Source organism: Bombina bombina, chromosome 1 (assembly GCF_027579735.1).
Source record: "Bombina bombina isolate aBomBom1 chromosome 1, aBomBom1.pri, whole genome shotgun sequence".
Classification (NCBI taxonomy): Eukaryota; Metazoa; Chordata; class Amphibia; order Anura; family Bombinatoridae; genus Bombina; species Bombina bombina.
The window spans coordinates 525,917,328-525,943,025 of NC_069499.1; the positions used below are offsets into that span (position 1 = coordinate 525,917,328).

The 25,698-nt window shown below is 39.4% G+C and overlaps 1 protein-coding gene across 1 annotated transcript in view; it reads right to left on the minus strand.

The window, feature by feature from the left end:
• Nucleotides 1-25,698, minus strand: part of PIKFYVE (phosphoinositide kinase, FYVE-type zinc finger containing) — a 563,129-nt gene that overhangs the window by 426,973 nt on the left and 110,458 nt on the right. The window contains exons 11-14 of the mRNA XM_053713067.1: nucleotides 24,384-24,531; nucleotides 22,903-23,070; nucleotides 11,557-11,619; nucleotides 3,054-3,183 (exon numbers count right to left, since the gene is read on the minus strand). Of these exons, the coding sequence (XP_053569042.1) occupies nucleotides 3,054-3,183; nucleotides 11,557-11,619; nucleotides 22,903-23,070; nucleotides 24,384-24,531 (509 nt within the window). The remainder of the gene's footprint in view (nucleotides 1-3,053; nucleotides 3,184-11,556; nucleotides 11,620-22,902; nucleotides 23,071-24,383; nucleotides 24,532-25,698) is intronic.

Below are 25,698 nucleotides of genomic sequence, written 5' to 3' on the forward strand. Positions count from 1 at the left end.
GCGAAGAGAGTCTGCCCCCTACTAGATCCGGTCCCGGATCGGGGGCTACCCCTTCATGCTGTCTTAGAGGCAACTGCAGGCTTCTTGGCCTGTTTACCCTTGTTCCAAGCCTGGTTAGGTCTCCAGACTGACTTGGACTGGGAAAAATTGCCCTCTTGCTTTGCAGCAGGGGAAGCTGAAGTGGAACCAATCTTGAAGTTTCGAAAGGAACGAAAATTATTTTGTTTGGTCTTTATTTTGTTTTATCCTGAGGGAGGGTATGGCCCTTCCCTCCAGTGATGTCTGAAATAATTTCATTCCGTTCAGGCCCGAATAGGGTCTTACCTTTAAAAGGGATGGTCAAAAACTTTGATTTTGATGACACATCAGCTGACCCGGACTTAAGCCATAACGCTCTCCACGCTAAAATGGCAAAACCTGAATTTTAGCCAGTTGAAGAGCGGCATCTGTAATGAAAGAATTAGCCAGCTTAAGAGCCTTAATTCTATCCATAATATCATCTAATGGGGTCTCCCCCTGGAGAGCCTCTTCTAGAGCCTCGAACCAAAAAGCAGCTGCAGTAGTTACAGGAACAATGCCTGCAATAGGTTGGAGAAGAAAACCTTTATGAACAAAAATTTTCTTTAGGAGACCCTCTAATTTTTTATCCATAGGATCTTTGAAAGCACAACTGTCTTCTATAGGTATAGTTGTACGCTTAGCTAGTGTAGAAATAGCTCCCTCCACCTTAGGAACTGTCTGCCACGAGTCCCGCATGGTGTCAGATATGGGAAACATTTTCTTAAAAACAGGAGGGGGAGCGAACGGTATACCTGGTCTATCCCACTCCTTAGAAACAATATCCGCGATCCTCTTAGGGACCGGAAAGAATCAGTGTTAACAGGGACCTCTAAGTATTTGTCCATTTTACACAACTTCTCTGGAACCACAAAAGGGTCACTATCATCCAGAGTCGCCAATACCTCCCTGAGCAACAAGCGGAGGTGTTCTAGCTTGAATTTAAAGGCCGTCATATCAGAGTTTGTCTGAGGGAGCGTCTTACCTGAATCAGAAATCTCTCCCTCAGAAAGCAAATCCCTAATCCCTACCTCAGAACATTGTGAGGGAATATCGGATACGGCCACTAATGCGTCAGAAAGCTCAGCATTTGTTCTTAATCCAGAGCTATCACTCTTCCCTTGCAACCCAAGCAGTTTAGATAAAACCTCTGTGAGGGTAGAATTCATAACTGCTGCCATGTCTTGTAAGGTAAATGAATTAGACGCACTAGATAATACTTGGCGTCACTTGTGCGGGTGTTACTGGTTGTGACACTTGGGGAGAACTAGATGGCATAATCTCATTTCTTTCTGTCTGAGAATCCTCTAACGATACATTTTTAAGTGCTATAATATGCTCTTTAAAATTTATAGACATATCAGTACAAGTGGGACACATTATAAGAGGGGGTTCCAAAATGGCTTCTAAACATATTGAACAATTGTTTCCTTGATGTCAGACATGTTTAACAGGCTAGTAATAAGACAAGCAAGCTTGGAAAACCCTTTATTCAATGTAAAAGAACAATTTAAAAAAAAACGGTACTGTGCCTTTAAGAGAAAAAAACATGTACACGTTCTGCAAAATTGCTTAAAAATGTCACAAATCTTTCGAATTTTTTAAAAGTATAAGTAGTAAGCCTTAGTAAGGTTGCACCACTAGAAAAGAATGAAATTAACCCTTTAATAACCAAACCGGATTGACAAGAGTAAAAAAAACGGAAAAAATACAGTCAGCACCCTGCCACAGCTCTGCTGTGGCGCCTACCTGCCCTTAGGGGTTGAATTTAAGGGAATAAAGCTTTGTTTTGGCCCCAAAACCGCTTCAGGACCCTCCTGTGTTGCAGCTTGCTGTCCAGAGATAAAAACAACTGCGCACCTAAGGCGCGAAATTAGACCCCACCCACCTCATACACGATGTCTGTTGGGCCTTAAAGCAACACCTCAAGTGTTAAAAACAGCCATGTGGGATGTAAATCACAAAATAAGCCAAATGAACCCTCTAAATAAAAAGTCCCAAAAACGTTTTACCAAGTTTAGCAAAAAACATTTGTTTTATTATATAAGTGTCAACCAGCAGAGTAACTTAGCCCTTATGCAAGCTTGTAATACTACCATAAGTGTTTGATCACAGCTTACCCTTCCCCTCAAGGAGATAATGTCAGCCCTTTTCTTGAAATATCACAGTCTTTCTAGAAAAAAATGACTGAACATACCTACAAAACCGTTCCTCAACTGAAGTTTCCTGTACTCCTCAGCCTCTGTGGGAACAGCAATGGATCTTAGTTACAAAATGCTAAGATCATCATCCTCCAGGCAGAAATCTTCATCTTTTTTCTGCTTGAGAGTAAATAGTACACACCGGTACCATTTAAAATAACAAACTCTTGCTTGAAGAAAATAAAACTAATATTTTGTCACCACAATCACTTTACCCTTCCTTATTGCTTAGAGCCGGCAAGGAGAATGACTGGGGGGTGGAGTTAGGGGAGGAGCTATATAGACAGCTCTGCTGTGGGTGCTCTCTTTGCCACTTCCTGTTGGGAAGGAAAATACCCCACAAGTATTGGATGAATCCGTGGACTCGATACATCTTGCAAGAGAAATAAAAAAATAAAAATAAAATAATATGGTTTCATAAGTGTGAATGCCCTTAAACTAATGATTTATCTTCGTCTCATTTTTTTACATCACAGAAACCTGACATTTTAACAGGGGTGTGTAGACTTTTTATATCCACTGTATATATATATATATATATATATATATATAGATAGATAGATAGATATATATAGATATATATAAATATATATAGAGATATAGATATATATACACACACACATATATATATATATATATATATATATATATATACACACACACACATATATATATATATATATCTATACACATATGTAGACCTCAGGTTCAGAATGGAAAGCCCTAATCTAAGATGAAATAGTGAGGGAAGAGGATATAAACCCATTTTATCCACAAGCTTCAGCCCCTTCTTACAGAAGTCTCTCCATTGCTTGCTTCTCCCCATTCTCCTCTCTTAGTTGATCCAGATTGTTGTGGTGCCAGCCCAAGGGAGTAAAAAGCAGATCCTTGGATTTCTCTTCCACTCGACGATTAAAGAGAGACTCTAAAAACAAAACCACAAATTACAGTTAGAATCCAAACGAGAAGTCATTGCCAATTCCTTAACACATATGAATATAGCTTTTTTTTATAGGAACATTACACTGAAAAATGCCCCATAAAATCTTAAATTATACATAGTGAAGATTTTCCACTGACACCAGAGACATTTGATGACATTCTCTAAGATTCAGAACCCTGCCGCTCCTCCATTAATTGGTATAGCAAAGCAAAGAATATATAATAAGAAATAAGATGCTTTTCAAAGACCTATCCCAGGGGTTCAAATTAATCCAAACATTAATTAAAAAAAACAAATTGTTAAACAGTTACTTTGTATGCAGACCTATAGCTATGCAGTGATTACATTCTGATGTATATATAAAAATGACTTTACTATCACTTTAATATTATCTTGGTAAGAAATTCCTACTACACCAGGAAATACCTACAATATCCTGTAGAAACAGTAGTAGCAGAGGATTGAGCACCTCTAACTATTCATGGAGGTTTATACCAACAGTAACATTGCACGCGCAACCTCTTCTGTACAGTGCACATAGATGTCCACAAAGATGGTAGACAAAAGGTCTATCTGTCTCTTTGCAGGCCAACACGGTCTCATAGCTGCATACTAGAGAAAGAAATGGTGATGTAAAGCCAACCCCAGCTTTTTTGTAATGTTCACAGATATTTTGGAGTCAATATAAACTGAATACATCTGCTGCCATGTTATAAAGAGAGTTTTATCTCGGCAATGGTGAATAAAAGAAGGAAATGACAGGACTAAGGAACTTGAAAATATGTTGTCACAGACAACATTACTCTGGGCTGGGTGTAAAAGGAGATTATGGGATATTGGCTACTTTTTTTGTCTTAATAGTACTGCGAGTATAAAAAAAATCAAAAGGCAGAAAGAGGAAGTTACCTTAAATATACATTTATTAATAGTTTGTGTTTGCTTCCTTTTTTAGGGCAGCCATAAATGCTTCACTGGTGAAGTGAGAAACATAAATCCAATACAGTGCTCCATTAATAAAATTTAAAAAAAATAAATTGAGCATTGTATCAAACCCTGAAAGTGACTAAACTCCTGCTAAAGAGCCACAATGCACTAGTGCTCCATGAGTAGGGCCAGTAAGCCAATCAGGAGCAGCATATGCATGTAGCCACCCATCACTGACCATAGCCTGCTCAGCACCAGGAGAGCATAACCCCTTTGATAACATTGATGCAGAATTAATATAGTCTTCTAACAACTTAAACATTTTACTATTGGATCAGCATGTCCCTTTAATGCATATGCAGGTACTAATCCAGAATTCCAAAATCCTAAATTATTCTGAAATCCAAACTTTTTAATTCAGATTTTTAAAAAAATAAAATTATCAAAAATTAAAATTTTCCCTGCCTCTAAGTCACAATCTTTTATGCCTGTATATTTGTTTTTTGTGTTAAAATGCAAATAATAGTCTATATTTATTTAACACAACAAATATTACCTGTCTGCTTACAGTGTATCTTTCTGAGCGTTTTATGTATACTAAAGGTATAGGTAGGTGTAAAAATGATATAAAACTATCTTTAGGTTACATGTATAAGCTGTATTGTGACATATAAATATTGCCTAAATGACATAATATATTGTCGTTTACGCTTCGTCCCATCCCCTCTCAAAACTGTCTTACTTTACAGATGTAAATATTGCAAAAATCCATACTATTCAGAAATCCAAACCTTTTCCGGTCTCAAGCAGTTTGGATAAAGGGGTTTCTACCTATATTAAACTACACAGATAAAACATAATTTATGCTTACCTGATAAATTTATTTCTCTTGTAGTGTGTTCAGTCCACGGGTCATCCATTACTTATGGGATATATTCTCCTTCCCAACAGGAAGTTGCAAGAGGATCACCCAAGCAGAGCTGCTATATAGCTCCTCCCCTCACATGTCATATCCAGTCATTCGACCGAAACAAGACGAGAAAGGAGAAACTATAAGGTGCAGTGGTGACTGGAGTTATAATTTTAAAATTTAGAACCTGCCTGAAAAAGACAGGGCGGGCCGTGGACTGAACACACTACAAGAGAAATAAATTTATCAGGTAAGCATAAATTATGTTTTCTCTTGTTAAGTGTGTTCAGTCCACGGGTCATCCATTACTTATGGGATACCAATACCAAAGCTAAGTACACGGATGATGGGAGGGACAAGGCAGGAACATTAAACAGAAGGAACCACTGCCTGTAGAACCTTTCTCCCAAAAACAGCCTCCGAAGAAGCGAAAGTGTAAAATTTGGAAAATTTGGAAAAAGTATGAAGTGAAGACCAAGTTGCAGCCTTGCAAATCTGTTCAACAGAGGCCTCATTCTTAAAGGCCCAGGTGGAAGCCACAGCTCTGGTGGAATGAGCTGTAATTCTTTCAGGAGGCTGCTGTCCAGCAGTCTCATAGGCTAAACGTATTATGCTACGAAGCCAAAAAGAGAGAGAGGTAGCCGAAGCCTTTTGACCTCTCCTCTGTCCAGAGTAAACGACAAACAGAGAAGAAGTTTGTCTAAAATCTTTAGTTGCCTGTAAGTAGAACTTCAGAGCATGGACCACGTCTAGATTATGCAAAAGACGTTCCTTCTTTGAAGAAGGATTAGGACATAATGATGGAACAACAATCTCTTGATTAATATTCCTGTTAGAAACAACCTTAGGTAAAAACCCAGGTTTAGTACGCAGAACTACCTTGTCTGAATGAAAGATCAGATAAGGAGAATCACAATGTAAGGCAGATAACTCAGAGACTCTTCGAGCCGAGGAAATAGCCATCAAAAACAAAACTTTCCAAGATAAAAGCTTAATATCAATGGAATGAAGGGGTTCAAACGGAACACCCTGAAGAACTTTAAGAACCAAGTTTAAGCTCCACGGAGGAGCAACAGCTTTAAACACAGGTTTAATTCTAGCCAAAGCCTGACAAAAGGCCTGGACGTCTGGATGCTCTGCCAGACGTTTGTGTAAAAGAATAGACAGAGCTGAAATCTGTCCCTTTAGCGAACTAGCGGATAAACCCTTTTCTAAACCCTCTTGTAGAAAAGCTAATATCCTAGGAATCCTAACCTTACTCCATGAGTAACTCTTGGATTCGCACCAATATAAATATTTACGCCATATCTTATGGTAAATTTTTCTTGTCACAGGTTTCCGAGCCTGTATTAATGTATCAATAACCGAATCCGAAAACCCAAGCTTTGATAGAATCAAGCGTTCAATTTCCAGGCAGTCAGCCTCAGAGAAATTAGGTTTGGATGGTTGAAAGGACCCTGAATTAGAAGGTCCTGCCTCAGAGGAAGAGACCATGGCGGACAGGACAACATGTCCACTAGGTCTGCATACCAGGTCCTGCGTGGCCACGCAGGCGCTATCAGAATTACCGATGCCCTCTCCTGTTTGATCCTGGCAATCAGCCGAGGTAGCAACGGAAATGGTGGAAACACATAAGCTATGTTGAAAACCCAAGGGGCTGCTAATGCATCTACCAGCACCGCTCCCGGGTCCCTGGACCTGGACCCGTAACAAGGAAGCTTCGCGTTCTGGCGAGATGCCATGAGATCCAGATCCGGTTTGCCCCAACGACGAATCAGTTGAGCAAATACCTCCGGGTGAAGTTCCCACTCTCCCGGATGAAAAGTCTGGCGACTTAGGAAATCCGCCTCCCAGTTCTCTACGCCTGGGATGTGAATCGCTGACAGGTGGCAAGAGTGAGACTCTGCCCAGCGAATTATCTTCGAGACTTCCAACATCGCTAGGGAACTCCTGGTTCCCTCTTGATGATTGATGTAAGCCACAGTCGTGATATTGTCCGACTGAAATCTGATGAACCTCAGCTTTGCTAACTGAGGCCAAGCTAGAAGAGCATTGAATATTGTTTATTGGGAGGAGTTTCTCCTCCTGAGTCCACGATCCCTGAGCCTTCAGGGAATTCCAGACTGCTCCCCAGCCTAGAAGGCTGGCATCCGTTGTTACAATCGTCCAATCTGGCCTGCGAAAGGTCATTCCTTTGGACAGATGAACCGGTGACAACCACCAGAGAAGCGAATCTCTGGTCTCCTGGTCCAGATTTAGCAAAGGGGACGGATCTGAGTAATCCCCGTTCCATTGACTGAGCATGCATAGTTGCAGCGGTCTGAGATGCAGGCGCGCAAATGGCACTATGTCCATCGCCGCGACCATTAAGCCGATTACCTCCATGCACTTACCTCCATGCACGGCAAGCATTGAGAATCTTTGATAACCTGGACTCCGTCAGGTAAATCTTCATCTCCACAGAATCTATAAGAGTCCCTAGAAAAGGAACCCTTGTGAGTGGTAACAGAGAACTCTTTTCCACGTTCACTTTCCACCCATGCGACCTCAGAAATGCTAGAACTATCTCTGTATGAGACTTTGCATTCTGAAAACTTGACGCTTGTATCAGAATGTCGTCTAGGTACGGAGCCACCAATATGCCTCGTGGTCTTAGTACCGCCAGAAGTGAGCCCAGAACCTTCGTAAAAATTCTCGGGGCCGTGGCTAACCCGAAGGGAAGAGCCACAAACTGGTAATGCCTGTCTAGAAAGGCAAACCTCAGGTACCGATAATGATCTTTGTGAATCGGTATATGAAGGTAAGCATCCTTTAAGTCCACCGTGGTCATATATTGACCCTCTTGGATCATGGGTAGGATGGTTCGAATGGTTTCCATCTTGAACGATGGTACCCTTAGGAATTTGTTTAAGATCTTTAAGTCCAAGATTGGTCTGAAGGTTCCCTCTTTTTTGGGAACCACTAATAGATTTGAGTAGAATCCTTGTCCCTGTTCCGATCGCGGAACTGAGTGGATCACCCCCATGATTAAGAGGTCTTGTACACATTGTAGAAATGCCTCTCTCTTTACTAGGTTTGTCGATAACCTCGAAAGATGGAACCTCCCTTGTGGAGGAGAGGTTTTGAAATCCAGAAGGTATCCCTGAGATATAATCTTTAACGTCCAGGGATCCTGCACATCTCTTGCCCAAGCCTGGGCAAAGAGAGAAAGTCTGCCCCCCACTAAATCCGTCTCTGGATAGGGGGCCCTGACTTCATGCTGTCTTAGGGGCGGGAGTAGGCTTTCTGGCCTGCTTGCCCTTGTTCCATGACTGGTTGCCTTTCCAACCTTGTCTGTAACGAGCAGTAGTTCCTTCCTGTTTTGGAGCGGAGGAAATCGATGCTGCTCCTGCCTTGAAGTTACGAAAGGCACGAAAATTAGACTGCTTGGCCTTTGGTTTGGCCCTGTCCTGAGGAAGGGCGTGGCCCTTACCTCCCGTAATGTCAGCAATAATTTCCTTCAAGCCGGGCCCAAATAAGGTCTGCCCTTTGAAAGGAATGTTAAGTAGTTTAGACTTGGAAATTACATCCGCTGACCAGGATTTAAGCCAGAGCGCTCTGCGCGCCTGTATGGCGAATCCGGAATTTTTAGCCGTAAGTTTGGTTAGATGTACTACGGCATCTGAAACAAACGCATTAGCTTGCTTAAGGGTTCTAACTTTGCTCAAGGCCTCATCCAACGGCTCTGTGCGAATCGCCTCTTCCAGAGACTCAAACCAGAATGCCGCTGCAGCCGTGACAGGCGCAATGCATGCAAGAGGCTGCAAAATAAAACCCTGTTGAACAAACATTTTCTTAAGATAACCCTCTAATTTTTTATCCATTGGATCTGAGAAAGCACAGCTATCCTCCACCGGGATAGTGGTACGCTTGGCTAACATAGAAACTGCTCCCTCCACCTTAGGGACCGTCTGCCATAAGTCTTGTGTGGTGGTGTCTATAGGGAACATTTTTCTAAATATCGGGGGAGGGGAAAAAGGCACACCGGGTCTATCCCACTCCTTACTTATAATTTCTGTAAGTCTTTTTGGTATAGGAAAAACGTCAGTACACACCGGTACCGCATAGTATCTATCCAACCTACACAATTTCTCTGGAATTGCCACCGTGTCGCAATCATTCAGAGCCGCTAATACCTCCCCTAGTAACACACGGAGGTTCTCAAGCTTAAACTTAAAATTTGAAATTTCTGAATCCGGTCTCCCCGGATCAGAACCGTCACCGACAGAATGAAGCTCACCGTCCTCATGTTCTGCAAATTGTGACGCAGTATCAGACATGGCTCTCGTGTCATCAGCGCGCTCTGTCCTTAACCCAGAGCTATCGCGTTTGCCCCTTAATTCGGGCATATTATATAATACTTCTTTCATAACATTAGCCATATAATGTAAAGTGATTTGTAAGGGCCTAGATGTACTAGGTGTCCCAATCCTACGCATCTCCCGAGCGGGAGACGCAGGTACTGACACGTGAGGAGAGTTAGGCGGCATAACTTCCCCCTCGTTGTCTGGTGATAGCTTCTTTATCGGTACAGATTGACTTTTATTCAAAGCAATATCAATACAATTGGTACACATCGTTCTATTGGGCTCCACATTGGCTTTTGAACATGATGAACAAACAGTTTCCTCTGAATCAGACATGTTTAAAACAGACTTAGCAATGAAACTAACAAGCTTGGAAATCACTTTCAATAAGTTTTACAAGCAATATAAAAAACGCTGCAGCGCTTCAAAAATACAGATATAATTAAATAATTCTTAACAAGAAGTATATTATTAGCAGAGGATTGCACCCATTAGCAAAAGGATGATTAACCCCTCAATACCCAAAATGGATAAAACAGATATCAATTAAGATTTCACGCTTTTAATCACAGTCAGCACACTGTCACAGATCTGCTGTGACTGATTACCTCCCTCACAAATGAAATTTGCAGACCCCTGAGCTCTCTAGAGACGTCCTGGATCAAGGAGGAAGAAGCAGAAAGACTGTGCAATAATTTTAACTGCGCAACAAGGCGCTAAAACAAGGGCCCTCCCACTCCAATCACAACAGTGGGAGCCCTGATATAACGGTTTCCATGCAGAAAAATATGTTAGCCATGTGGAAAAAAATCATGCCCAAAGCGATTTATCTCCAAAGTACCTCACAAAAACGAATAACATGCCAGTAAACGTTTTAGTAAAAAACAACATTTTTCAATGTCATGCAAAGCTATCACTAAGCCTGCTACCAGTTGCTACCACTGCAGAGAAGGCTTAAGTATTATTTCAGTGTTAACAGTATTTTCTCAGTCAAATTCTAGTCCCTAGAATATAACTCGACTGCGCATACATTTATCAGCCTGATACCAGTTGCTACTACTGCATTTAAGGCTGTACTTACATCATACGGTAACAGCAGTATTTTCTTAGTCAATTCCATTCCCAGAAAATAAAGTACTGCACATATCTCATTTGCGGAGGACCCCGCATGCTATTCCCAGTTTCTGAAGTTACCCCACTCCTCAGAATGTCGAGAACAGCCAGTGGATCTTAGTTACACCTGCTAAGATCATAGATAAAAAACGCAGGCAGTTTCTTCTTCCAAATACTGCCTGAGATAGAAAAACAGCACACTCCGGTGCCATTTAAAATAACAAACTTTTGATTGAAGAATAGTTAAGTAAAAACTCCAGCTCCTCCCTTCTTTGTTGAGGGTTGCAAGAGAATGACTGGGTATGACATGTGAGGGGAGGAGCTATATAGCAGCTCTGCTTGGGTGATCCTCTTGCAACTTCCTGTTGGGAAGGAGAATATATCCCATAAGTAATGGATGACCCGTGGACTGAACACACTTAACAAGAGAAATACACCACGGTAATAAGACACAAAAACTTGCATAAATAACATTTCTTTATGTTTAATCACTTTGTCCACAATTAGAAAACAATTACCATGTCTGCTCACATCGGCTGCCATCAAGTTAATTCAGCAGAGTACAAAGAATGATTTTGACATTTAATTTCAATTACTGTTTTACACCCTTGTGACAAATACACGGTTTACTATAATACGATTCACAGTTGTGTCTATTTTTCTTCGTATCTGCTCTTTCCTGCGGGGTTAGGTGATATTTATCAGGTGAAATTAAGCACACAGACAGCCGGTAAACAAGTTTGTGATACGTAAGTGAAAAACAACTAGAAGTTTTGGATATATCAAAAAAAGATAAAAAATAAAAAAAATATCATGATTGTTAAACTATTACTATTTAGCCAGAAAGATTTACTTTATTTTGGTTCTCTACAAATAACTAATAACAATAATAATAATAACAACAACAACAACAATACACTGACTGCAACAGTGTTTTCATCTATACAATGTGTACAAACAGGAAATACATACAATTAAGTGTATAAAAGAATGTCTTATTAAATGGGCACTTTCTAAAAAACTGAAACTTCTTGGACACAAGAGGATAAAATAAAGACTGACCTTTGATGAAAGCATCACTTATAGAAATGATCTGTTGTCCTCCGTCTTCTGAGTGCAGGAATTCTGAGAGAGAATAACAAGAAGTTACTAAATTGTTCCTGTGATGTAAATACTAAGCACGCCCGGGATGACTCACCAGTTGTGAGACGATTCCTACCCACAGAAACAACATGCTTAACCAATGCAAGTGAAAGCCATAGAGAATATGACAGGACATAGCACCATAGCCACACCAAAATTTAACCTTATCCTAGATTTAAAGGGACAGTGTACACTATTTTTTCTCCCCTTTAATTTGTTTTCAATGATCCATTTTACCTGCTAGAGTGTATTAAATTGTTTACAAATAGCCCTGTTACCTTTATTTCAGCATCTGAAATAGCCAACTTTTGACTGTGGTATCCCTACCTATAGTGAATATTTAAAGGACCAGTCAACACATTATATATGCATAATCAACAAATGCAAGATAACAAGACAATGCAATAGCACTTAGTCTGAACTTCAAATGAGTAGTAGATTTTTTTATAACAAATTTTAAAGTTATGTATATTTCCACTCCCTTTGTACCATGTGATAGAAATCAACCAATCACAAATGCATATACGTATAGTCTGTGAATTCTTGCACATGCTCAGTAGGATCTGTTGACTCAAAAATTGTAAATATAAAAGACTGTGCACATTTTTTTTAATGGAAGTAAATTGGAAAATTACATGCTGTATCTGAATCATGAAAATTTAATTTAACCTGAGTGTCCCTTTAAGTATTGGCTATTGAAAAGCTGTGTAAACATAGCCAGCAGAAGGAAGAGATAAAATGCTCATTTTTAATTGTTCTCTAAAAGTATTGGTCTGTGTTAAACAGAAAGAAATAATATAAAAAAGCAAGTGTGTGTACAGAAAATGATAAAGATCTGATTTCCCTGCAAGAACAACCTATTTAAATTTGGTGGTGGTTTCAAAGAACAAAACCAACTATTTTATATAAAAACACCTAAAGAATCAAATTTCTCACACTTTTACTCTGTAGCTGGTATAATAAATCATTGGAAACACATTATGGGAAAAACAACTTTACAGTATACTGTCCCATTAAAATAACTAGCAAACTTAAAAATGAAATAACTCATTTTGCATCTTTAAAAATCTACTACACTCATTTAAATCCCATTCAGGTTTCTAAACCAATTTTATATGTCCCTTTGACCACTTTTAATTGGCAGTGACATTTAATGGGTACAGTTTATCAGAGAGCTAAAATCTACTAAAGCATCTGTCATGTCTGGCAGCAGCCCATCATTTACTAGGCAATGTACCCTAGATTCACTAACATTGTCTCATTGGTTTCCATGTTATTCTGTATAGCCTATTGGCTACAGCTCAATGCTGCATAAATGTACACAAACTGAGAAAACTGAAGAGGTCAGTATATGTTTGAAAATCACCTTTTGAAGGGGGTCAAATCCAGTGAAAAAAAGAAATTATATGAATAGTAGTGACTTGAGTATTACACTCATTCTTTATAGACAGGGTTTGACATATTTCAGAGAAAGTAAAATGTAATTTCTGCATATGTTTTTACATATAGCTATACATAAAGTGTCTGTCTGGCATCTGAATATTCCAGTTGGCTCATAAGTTTATGTGAATTTATTAATCTCTACTGTACCAGTGCAAAGTGTATAAATGCCAAAGGAAAATGATACTCTGCATTCCAAACACCGACAGGTTAACACTTCTCAACACCTCATCATCAGCACTGCCATAAACCACTGTTATCCCAGCACTGCAAACAGTATCTGCTAACATCAGTGAAGACTTTATTACTGTTAGAATAGCAGTAATCTGAGCTGTATATACGGCACTACATCAATGCAAATTGATTGTACAATTGACAATGCGTCCAGGACAACAGACATTCTATCACTACTGTGTTAAAGGGACATTGCAGTGTAATAGTAAAATACTCTGCTGCATTAAAGAATTCTATCTTTAAAGAGTTCCCTTCATGTCATATGCGTGTCCCCAGCTAAGAGGTAAAGCACAGTCAACGTCAAGCTGCTTTACTACTCCAGAGGAGGATACAAGCCTGTTAGATAACCACATCAGTATGCTTCTCAGGACCATTTAATGCAGTAGAACTGACTAAACAACTGATACATGATAACAAGACAATGCAATAGTACTTGATCTGAATTTCAAATGAGCAGTAGAATTTGTTCTGGTAAATGTAATCTTTCTTCCTTTTGCAGTCCCCCTGTATCATGTGACAGCCATCAGCCAATAACAGATTCATATACACTGTGAACTCTGCACATGTTCAGTACGAGCTGGTGACACAGAAAATGTGCATATAAATACTATAAGTAAATTGGAACGCTGTATTAAATTGCATGCTCTGTCTGATTAATAAAAAAAGGAAATTTATGCTTACCTGATCAATTTATTTCTTTTACGATATGACGAGTCCACGGATTTCATCCTTACTTATGGGATATCGTCTCCTGGTTAGCAGGAGGAGGCAAAGAGCTCCACAGCAGAGCTGCATAAAAATAGCTCCTCCCTTCCCCCCCCCAACCCAGTCATTGGACCGAAGTTAGGAAGAGAAAGGAAAAGCCAAGGAGTAGAGGTGACTGAAGTTTAACAATGACAGGGTGGGCCGTGGACTCGTCATATCGTAAAATAAATAAATTTATCAGGTAAGCATAAATTTCCTTTTCTTTTACAAGATATGACGAGTCCACGGATTTCATCCTTACTTATGGGATACAATACCAAAGCTATAGGACACGGATGAAAGGGAGGGACAAGACAGGAACCTAAACGGAAGGCACCACTGCTTGAAGAACCTTTCTCCCAAAAGCAGCCTCAGACGAGGTAAAAGTATCAAATTTGGAAAATTTAGAAAAAGTGTGAAGAGACGACCAAGTTGCAGCCTTGCAAATCTGTTCAACAGAAGCATCATTTTTAGATGCCCATGAGGAAGCCACAGCTCTAGTAGAATGGTCCGTAATTCGTTCTGGAGGCTGCTGTCCAGCAGTCTCATATGCAACATGGATGATACTCCTCAGCCAAAGAGAAAGAGAGGTAGCCGTAGCTTTCTGACCCCTACGTTTCCCAGCAAAAACAACAAATAATGAAGATGTTTGACGAAAATCCTTAGTCGCCTGCAAGTAGAACTTCAAGGCACGGACTACGTCCAAATTATGTAACAGACGCTCCTTCTTAAAAGAAGGTTTAGGACACAAGGAAGGAACAACAATTTCCTGATTAATATTTTTGTTAGAAACAACCTTAGGAAGAAAACCAGGTTTGGTACGTAACACCACCTTATCAGCATGGAAAATAAGATAAGGAGAATTATGTTGTAATGCCGAAAGCTCAGAAACTCTGCGAGCAGAAGAAATAGCAACCAAAAATAAAAATTTTCAAGATAATAACTTAATATCTATGGAATGCATAGGTTCAAACGGAACCCCTTGAAAAACATTAAGAACTAAATTCAAACTTCAAGGGGGAGCAATTGGTCTAAACACAGGCCGGATTCTAGTCAGAGCCTGACAAAAAGATTGAACATCTGGAACATCTGCCAGACGCTTGTGTAGCAAAATAGACAAAGCAGAAATCTGTCCCTTTAAGGAACTTGCTGACAACCCTTTCTCCAATCCTTCTTGGAGAAAAGATAAAATCCTGGGAATCCTAACCCTACTCCATGAGTAGTCCTTGGATACACACCAATAAAGATATTTACGCCATATTGTATGGTAAATTTTTATAGTAACAGGCTTGCGCGCCTGACTCAAGGTATCAATGACCGCATCAGAGAACCCTCGCTTAGATAAAATCAAGCGTTCAATCTCCAAGCAGTCAGCTGCAGAGAAATTAGATTCGGATGATGGAAGGGTCCCTGAATGAGAAGGTCCTGCCTCAATAGAAGCTTCCACGGCGGCAGAGAGGAAATGTCCACAAGAACGGCATACCAAGTCCTGCATGGCCACGCAGGAGCGTTTAGAATTAACAAAGCCCTCTCCTGTTTGATCCGTGCAATCACCCGGGGAAGGAGAGCAAACGGTGGAAACACATAAGCTAAGTTGAATGACCAAGGCACTGCCAAGGCATCTATCAGTTCGGCCTGAGGATCCCTGGACCTGGATCCGTATCTTGAGAGCTTGGAATTCTGACGAGACGCCATCAGATCCGATTCTGGTCTGCCCCACCTGAGAATCAGGGTGGCAAAGACCTCCGGATGGAGTTCCCATTCCCCCGCATGAAAAGTCTGTCTGCTCAAAAAATCCGCCTCCCAGTTGTCCACTCCTGGGATGTAGATTGCCGACAGATAACAAGAGTGAGCCTCCGCCCACCGAATTATCTTGGATACTTCTGTCATCGCTAAGGAACTCCTTGTTCCTCCCTGATGATTGATGTAAGCCACAGTCGTGATGTTGTCCGACTGAAATCGGATGAATTTGGCCGAAGTCAACTGAGGCCAAGCCTGAAGAGCATTGAATATTGCCCGCAACTCTAGAATATTGATTGGAAGTAGAGACTCCGACCGAGTCCACACACCCTGAGCCTTCAGGGAATTCCAGACTGCACCCCATCCTAGTAGACTGGCGTCCGTTGTCACTATCACCCATGTGGGTCTGCGGAAGTACGTCCCTTGTGACAGATGATCCTGTGACAACCACCAAAGAAGAGAGTCTCTTGTCTCCTGATCCAGATCTATCTGAGGAGACAAATTAGCATAATCTCAATTCCACTGTCTGAGCATGCTCAGTTGTAGAGGTCTGAGATGGAAAAAAGCAAACGGAAAGATGTCCATTGCCGCCACCATCAATCCAATTACCTCCATGCACTGAGCCACTGATGGCCGAGGATTGAACTGAAGGGCTCGGCATGTTTTCAGAATCTTTTAACTTTCTGACTTCCGTCAAGAAGATTTTCATGGATGTAGAGTCTATCAGAGTTCCCAGGAAAGGAACCCTTGTCTGTGGAATTAGTGAACTTTTTTCTACATTCACCTTCCACCCGTGAGTCCTTAGAAAGGACAGAACCATGTCGGTATGAGACTTTTTCAGTTGATAAGACGACGCCTGGATCAAAATATCGTCCAGATAAGGTGCCACTGCAATGCCCCGCGGTCTGAGAAGATCCTGGGTGCCGTGGCCAGCCCAAATGGAAGAGCCATGAACTAAAAATGTTTGTCCAGGAAGGCAAACCTTAGGAACTGGTGATGATCTTTGTGGATAGGAATATGAAGATATGCATCCTTTAAGTCCACGGTAGTCATATATTGACCCTCCTGGATCAATGGAAGAATTGTCCGAATAGTCTCCATATTGAAGGATGGAACCCTGAGAAACTTGTTTAGACTCTTGAGATCTAAAATGGGCCTGAATGTTCCCTCTTTTTTGGGAACCACAAAAAGATTTGAGTAAAACCCCTGCCCCTGTATTGTGTCGGGACAAATTACTCCCATGGTGGAGAGGTCGTCTACACAACCTAAGAACGCCTCTCTTTTTATCTGCTCTACAGACAATCGTGAAAGAAGAAACCTTCCCCTTGGGAAGGAATTTTTGAACTCCAACTGATATCCTTGAGACACGATTTCTAGTGTCCAAGGATCCTGAACATCTCTTATCCAAGCCTGGAGAAAGAGAGAAAGTCTGCCCCCTACTAGATCCGGTCCCGGATCGGGGGCCGCCCCTTCATGCTGTCTTGGGAGCAGCAGCGGACTTCTTGGGTTGTTTACCCTTGTTCCAAGCCTGGTTGGGTCTCCAGGAGGGTTTGGATTGTGAATAATTTCCGTCCTGTTTCGTGGAAGAGGACGAGGGAACTCCCTTGAAGTTTCGAAAGGAACGAAAATTGCTCTGCCGTCCCCTTTGTTTAGATGTCTTATCTTGAAGGAGGAGGTGACCCTTACCTCCCATAATATCAGAAATTATTTCTTTCAAGTCAGGCCCGAATAAGGTCTTTCCCTTGAAAGGAATAGCCAAAAGCTTGGATTTAGAGGACACATCTGCTGACCAAGATTTTAACCATAAGGCTCTCCGTGCTAAGATGGAGAATCCTGAATTCTTAGCCGCCAACACAGTAATTTGAAAAGCAGCATTCGTAATAAACAAATTAGCTAGTTTAAGGGCATTAATTCTATCTTGTATTTCCTCTAAGGAAGTCTCAGTCCTAAGAGATTCCTCCAGAGCATCAAACCAAAAGGCAGCCGCAGTTGTAACTGTTACAATGCAGGCTGTCGGCTGCAAGAGAAACCCCTGGTGAACATAGAGCTTCTTGAGAAGACCCTCTAATTTCTTATCCATGGGGTCCTTTAAAGCACAACTGTCCTCAATAGGGATAGTCGTACGCTTAGCCAGGGTAGAAATAGCTCCTTCCACGTTAGGGATCGACTGCCAAGAATCCCGAATGACGTCAGCTATAGGATACATCTTTTTTAAACATAGTGGAAGGGGAGAACGGAATACCCGGTCTTTCCCATTCCCTCGCAATCATTTCCGAAATTCTCTTAGGAACCGGAAAAACGTCAGAATATGAAGGGACCTCTAAATATCTGTCCATCTTACTCAATTTTTCTGGAGGGACTACAATAGAGTCACAGTCATCCAGAGTCATTAAAACCTCCAGTAGTAACAGGCGGAGGTGTTCAAGTTTAAATCTGAAAGACATTACTTCCGAATCTGTCTGAGGTAAAACACTCCCTGAGTCAGACAGTTCCCCCTCAGACAGGGCCTCCCTACCCCCCAAATCAGAGCCCTGGGAGGGTACATCGGAGATAGCCATCAGAGCATCAGAAGTCGCAGGGACCCCATGGGCCTCTGCCCTACTGCGTTTACCTTGAAAAACTGGTAACTTAGATAAAACGTCTGAAAGAGTGGATGACATAACTGCAGCCATATCTTGCAGAATAAATGAAGTAGACGCAGTAGAAGAAACCGGCGTCGCTTGAGTGGGCGTTAAAGGCTGTGACGCTTGGGTAGAAAGTTACGGCATATCCTGAATTTCCTCAGGCTGAAAACATTCCTTAGAACTATCTTTATTAAAAGAAATATTTTCTTTGCACTGTAAAGCTCTTTCAATACATGCGGGACAAAGTGTAACTGGGGGTTACACAATGGCATCTAAACACATAGGACATGTGCTTTGCTCCATGTCCTCCCTGATATACAGAAAAAGCAATAGCAAGCTTGGTTACGTCTATAAAATCTTGCTAATCCAAAGAAAAGTACTGTCTCTTTAATAGCCACCCTCTGTATAAATGTTCTCTGTTATTTTGTAAGAAACTAGACAGAGCTAGGCTTTCCTCTTATATATAGTTATCCTGTAACGTAGCTTTAAGATAAATTAGACACAAGAAAACTTGTTCATGACTTTTGCATTAGAAAAAGAAAAAGTACAGTCACCCTGCCGCAGCTCTGCCACAGCTCTGCTGCGGCTCCTACCTGCCTCCATGCTCTCAACACTAAAATCTCTTGTCCGGTGCACCTAAGATCACTTGTGTGGAATGTGACAAGCGGACCTAGGAGCTGAGAGGAAAGCGCTGTCAGCCGGAACCCGGATAGAAGTAACTGGGCGAAATCGCGCCAACACCAAGCCCCGCCCATCGTGGGCGGAAACGGAACATCCGTCCTCTGGGGAATAGATTTTTGTGAAACACAAACAAGTACCGCCATTAACCATAGTCTTATGAAAAGAATATTAAAATCCTTCTTTTCCCTCCTGAAAACCCCAGCGTCAGCCAGCTCTATAGAGAGTTGCCCATATAAGCTGCATGCTACCATACCATTCCAGCGTTTCTAACCCATATATGTTTGCTTTAAAAGTTAGAGTGTCTGGGAAAGGAGACAATATGTTGATCCTCATTCTCTGTGACCTTAGTGAGAATCTGCATACTGCCATAGATAAGCCTATAAGCCCACAGTATCAAAAAGTAGAGTACAGTCAGTTCTGAGATATGATGCAGGGCCCCAGAAACAAAAAGACTGCACTTACCTCCATGCTGAGGAACAGCATGAAAACTCACAGTGTCAGGAGGTCCACTCTTCCTCCTGAGGTCCTGTGCAGACAGAAGGGCCTTAGTTAAAACGTCTCTAAAGCCATCACAGAAGAGCAGCATAAATTTGGGAGGCGCAGTGAAGGTAAAACCACACCAGTTCCCATAACCATAAGGTTATAAACTCCAGAGGCTGCTAATAGTACACTTTGGCACCATTTAAAAATAATAAACTCTTGATTGAAGAATCTAAACTAACACCTCACTTTGCCTCTTCTTATCATTAACACAGTCAAAGAGAATGACTGGGTTGGGGGGGAAGGGAGGAGCTATTTATGCAGCTCTGCTGTGGAGCTCTTTGCCTCCTCCTGCTAACCAGGAGGCAATATCCCGTAAGTAAGGATGAAATCCGTGTACTCATCATATCTTGTAAAAGAAATATTTTTGACTGTTGGGTCCTTTTAAGCAGTAAGAAGAGAGACTTAGTTTAAATATAAAAATAAAATAAAAAACACAGGGCATTCTAATTTAACAAGAATGACCCTTAAACACTACACTTATGTATCCAGCCCATCCTGGCTTGCTGTATCCGACCTGTATAGCAGCTACAAATGAGGACAAAACAACTGCACCTACTAAGCTGCATTCCTGCGCTGACACTTGTAAGGTTTAAGAAAGAAGAATCTAGCAGTAAATATAAGGAAAAAATGAATGAGACGTAAATAAGACCCACACACACAGTCACTCTCTTCTCAAAACTCTTAGTTAGTAGACCTTACTTAAAGGGACATGAAACGCAAACATTTGCTTTTATGATTCAGATGGAGCATAACATTTTTAAACAACTTTCCAATTTACTTCTATTATGAAATTAGCTTCACTCTTATGAGCAGCAATCCTGTTAGATACACATATTAGATGAGCCATTGAGAAGAAGCATATAAGTGCAGCAACCTCACAGCAGCACGCTCACAGTAGTGAATTGCTGCTCCTGAGTATACTTAAGTATGCTTTTTAACAAAGGATAACAAGAGAATTACATATATTTACATAATAGAAATGCATTGGGAAAGTTGTTTTAAAAGTGCATGCTCTATCTGAATCATGAAAGAACATTTTTGGGTTTTATGTCCCTTTAATAACAGAATATATAATGTCCAATTACAAGTAGCTATACTTTTAGATGGGATTGTGTACTAGTAGTGAATCCAGTGATTGCACATTTTGAGTTAAGTAAACCAAACATAAGGGCTTTTAATCATACTAGTAGTGCTTACATTTTGTTTTTTTTTCATACAATGTCTAATTAAAATATGTACATGTTGTTGGATATATATTTGTATATGATATATATTGGTTTTAAAAAAAGTAATACAACTCCACATAATTATGTGTTTATAGAAAGTTTCTGAATACCAATATCCATACCATGCTCTCCCCATAAGCTTCCACATTTCTAACCTTTGTTTGCTAAATCTAAGGAAATGTAGTTGAAGTTATAAATAAGAATTACTTCATAAATACTTAAAGGGACATGAAACCCAAAATTTTTCTTTTATGATTCAGATAGAGAATACAATTTGAAATAACTTTCCAATTTACTTCTATTATTTAATTTGCTTCCTTCTCTTGTTATTTCCTGAAAGGTTTATCTAGGCAAGTTCATGAGCAGCATAGAAACTAGGTTCTAGCTGTTGATTGGTGGCTGCATATATATATATATATATATATATTGAATGTGATTGGCTCACCCATGTGTTCAGTTAGAAACTAGTGGTGCATTGCTGCTCCTTCAACAAATGATACCAAGAGAATGAAACAGATTAGATAATAGAAGTAAATTAGAAAGTTGTTTAAAATTGTATTCTCTATCTGAATCATGAAAGAAAAATTTTGGGTTTCATGTACCTTTAATGACAATTATGTCCTCAATTTAAATCAAAAGCAATATGCTAATGTTGAAGATATTGTAAAAATAAAATGGTTAACTTCAGGGTAATATAATGTGTTTAATCAATACTGCATAGACGTATTTCTATACTTGTCAAATACTGTTTTCCTTATTAAAACATAATTTTGCAAGAATTACAGACAAGGATCAGCACCTCACTTCTATGTTTTCAATGACAATGTAGCCAATGTCTAAACTTTTTTGGTTGGCGCACTGAAATAATGAAATCAAATGATTGAGTTTACATTCAAATTGAATCTATGGCTGCATGGTAATAAATTAGTGCATAAAGAGCAAGATATGAATTCAGTATACCTATCCATATATCTATAATGTTTCCTAAACACAAAATAAATACAGTAATTACATATGGGTCCCAAACTTTAACTCTGTGCAGACAAGAACAGTAAAGTCAAAATTACACTTTCATGATTCATTTAGAACAGTTATGGCTAACCTTGGCACCACAGATGTTTGGAACTACATTTCCCATGATGCTTAGGCACTCTGCAGTCTAGTTGAGCATCATAGGAAATGTAGTTCCGAAACATCAGGGGTTCAAGGTTAGCCATCACTGAGATAGAACATGCAATTTTAAACAACTTCCCAGTTTACATATATTATCTAATTTGCTTTGTTCTCTTGGAATAATTTGATAAAAAAGCTTACCTAAGCAGGATCAGGAGCAGCAATGTACTACTGAGAGCTAGCTGCTGATTGAGTGAGAATATGACAAGAGGCATATATATATATATATATATATATATATATATATATATATATATATATATATATATATATACATATACACATATATACACATATATACACATATACACACACACACATACAGTCACCAATGTGTTCGGCAAGCTCCCAGCAGAGAACACATTCAACAAATGTAAATCATGAAAAAAAATGGGATTTCATGTCCCTTTAACAAATTATTTTGGATTGAATGATTTATTTATTAGAACTGAAGACATGAGAGTTCATTGCTACTTCATAGGGATTTACATTACTAAATGTACAGATATATCATTTGTTTTTCAACATTTTTCATTCACATATTTCAAGCACATTAAAAAAGATTGGGATTCCTGGAACTAGTGACAACTACTTTTAAGATTCACTTTCTTTTTTTCCTACAATTACAAATTCATAAGTTTGAGATCTGGAATTGAAACATGGTTATATTGCAATGTCCTAGCATTAAATGCTCATATATTTAAGTGTTTCACTCAATATAGGATAAATTAAATATTTCAAGAATTACAACAGCCTATATACTGTCATTAAAATGAATTAACCAACTTCATCAGTTCAAGGCAACAAAAAAAAAGAAATGCCACAGTTGAATCCCATCTGTGGTAAATAGCTATTAATACCTTTCTGATCAGCAGGGTGAGGGGGTACATGTGGGTACTTGGAATGCTTCTTGATGTGGAAGTTGACGTTGTCCATCTCCACATTGAGGCTGATGGAAGCAGCCGAGTCGCTGTCCATAGCGGACTGGAAGCTGCTAACCGACGTGCGTTTGCTAGGACTGGCGGAATCTTTGCATCATGCAGACAAAGAAAGGAATAAAAGGGAGAAGGTGGGAAGACAAAGGGTGACCAGGGAAAAGGGAAGAGACTACCTTTAATATATAAATTAAATACCGTTAAGAATAATCTGTTAATCTTAAAGGGACATGAAACCCATAATATGTCTTTCATGATTCAGATAGAACATACAATTTTAAACAACTTCCCAATTTACTTCTATTATCTAATTTGCTTCATTCTCTTGGTATCCTTTGCTGAAGAAACGGCAATGCATATGGGTGAGCCAAAAACATGAGGCATAAATTTGCAACCTCCAATCAGCAATGTGTTTTAGACCATGTAGGAGTTTCACTTAATAAATATTTTAAAGCTTGAAACTGGCAATTTACCAAGCAGCTTCTGAGCCTACCTAGGTATCCTTTTCAACAAAGGATACAAAGACAACTAAACAAATTAGACAATAGAAATAAATTGAAAAGTTACTAAAATTTGCATGCTCTGTCTGAATCATGAAAGAAAAAAAATTGGGTTTCATGTCCCTTTAAGGACTTCATTTACAGATCATCAAACTATGAGAAATTTAACTTTTAGAATAAAACCAAGTTAGAAAGAAAAAAGGTGTGAATCCAAAGACACAAACAGAAAGAGAAGCAAGCAAATTCTGTAACTGGCACTAGAGTATAGTACCTGTACAACTAAAAGGATATTTTGAAAGGTGTCTTACAATTAAACACAATTCTTTCCAAATCGCCATGTTCCAGAGAATTAAACAGTTGTGGATTTTTTTCTTTTATGACTAACAAACATATAGTAAAGCCTACATGACTTTGCTTCAGTAGTAAGACATGCAATAAGATTCTGCATAAGCGCATGTACACTTCATTGACTGGTGTGTCAGGCTCCTGTCAGTTATGGAAGATTTATGGCCATATACTCATGACTCACGTAGGATTATGTAGGATATAAAAGTTTTTTTTTCTGAATTATATGAAAACAATTAGAAAAAAAAAAGGTATAGAGATGATTTATTTTGTAAGTGATGTTCCTATGTTTTTGTAACTTTTTAACTTTTTATAACCCACAACAAGATATTTGAGAACTCAAGGCCAACTGCAAAATATCAACCTAGATTGATAATCTATGGTTTCTCCTATGTCTGTTAGGCATATGTTTAAAAAAAAAAAAAGTCAACTTGTTAAAAATCGCATTTTGATTGCATCTGATCAAACTTAAAATGATTAAAATATTTCACAGATCTCCAGTTCTGACCATGAAAATAACTCTTACATTTGTACAACTGAAGAAAAAAAAACACAACTTACTGGTCAAGTTGTCTTCCCCTTCATCTGCAATTTGTTCTGGGTCACTGTCATCAAATTTTATGTCCTTAAACCAAGAAGGTTCGGAATGTCCTTCCACAGAGTTTACAGAATCACTGTCAGGCGAAGGTGTTTCAGAAAATTCTGTGCTCTGAAATTGCAAATGGAAATCAGTTATGTGGAAAAAAAAAATTGACGGGCAAGTCCAATAATACATAGGGTAACCCTATTATTCTCCACCAAAAAAGTTTTTCAAATATACATTTGATGTAGAAGATACATGGAGAATATTAAATGTCCAACGTCCCACAGACATGGTTAAAACAATTAGAAAGGATAAAGTATGAAGCAATGTTAGCACTTCCCTTCAGGTGCTCGCTGCCAGCCCCGGTTCTCCCAAACCGTGTATAGAAGCAGAAAGTGTTGGAAATGGCGGCGCTGTGTCACCTTCAGGGAACCAAGCTGCCCACGTCCTCTGAGTCAACCTTGTTGCTTTCACCTCCAAAATAAAAAAGAGCTCACAATAGTGTAGCAGATTTCAGACAATGTGGTAGGCGCACAAACTGGTTATACTCAGAAGATTGCAGTTAAAATAAGCCTTTCAGCTTCAGGTTTTATTTAAAATACAGCTCAATTCGTTTCGGCTAAAATAAGCCTTTATCAAGAGCATAAAGTTAAAATAATTTGTGGAACAATTTCTTTCAGCCAAAACGCGTTGAGCTGTATTTTAAATAAAACCTGAAGCTGCACCTGAAAGCAACAAGGTTGACTCAGAGGACGTGGGCAGCTTGGTTCCCTGGAGGTGACACAGCACCGCCATTTCCAACACTTTCTAAAACAATTTATGCCAGAGATAGAAAAGTAGCAAATTATTTTATTAATTTCGATGAGCTTGACCCATCACAAACTAAAATTAATCTATTTTTATAGAAATGTTTGATAAATTTGACTAATATTATACCAAAGTTGGTAGGTAGATAATAGGGTATGAGGATAGCTGTCTGTGTGTTCTTTTGAGGAGATGTAAGCTTAAATATTGAGAAAACCCAGAGAGCTATGTCCTACAGTTTAGGTACTGAATCTTATTCATGCAATGATAAAGATACTTTAATAAACGAAAGTATTCCTATAGCATTGCCTGAGAATAAACAAACAGTTTACTTTTGCAACATGATCAAACAGATTGACAAAATCTATAAATTGTCTTGTTTATTTAAGTATTTATTTTTTGGTGTATAACTAAATTAATGATCCAGTTAGAAACAAAAGATTTTGCTTACTTTGAGATTAGCATCATTCATGTATTACATTGCCTGAC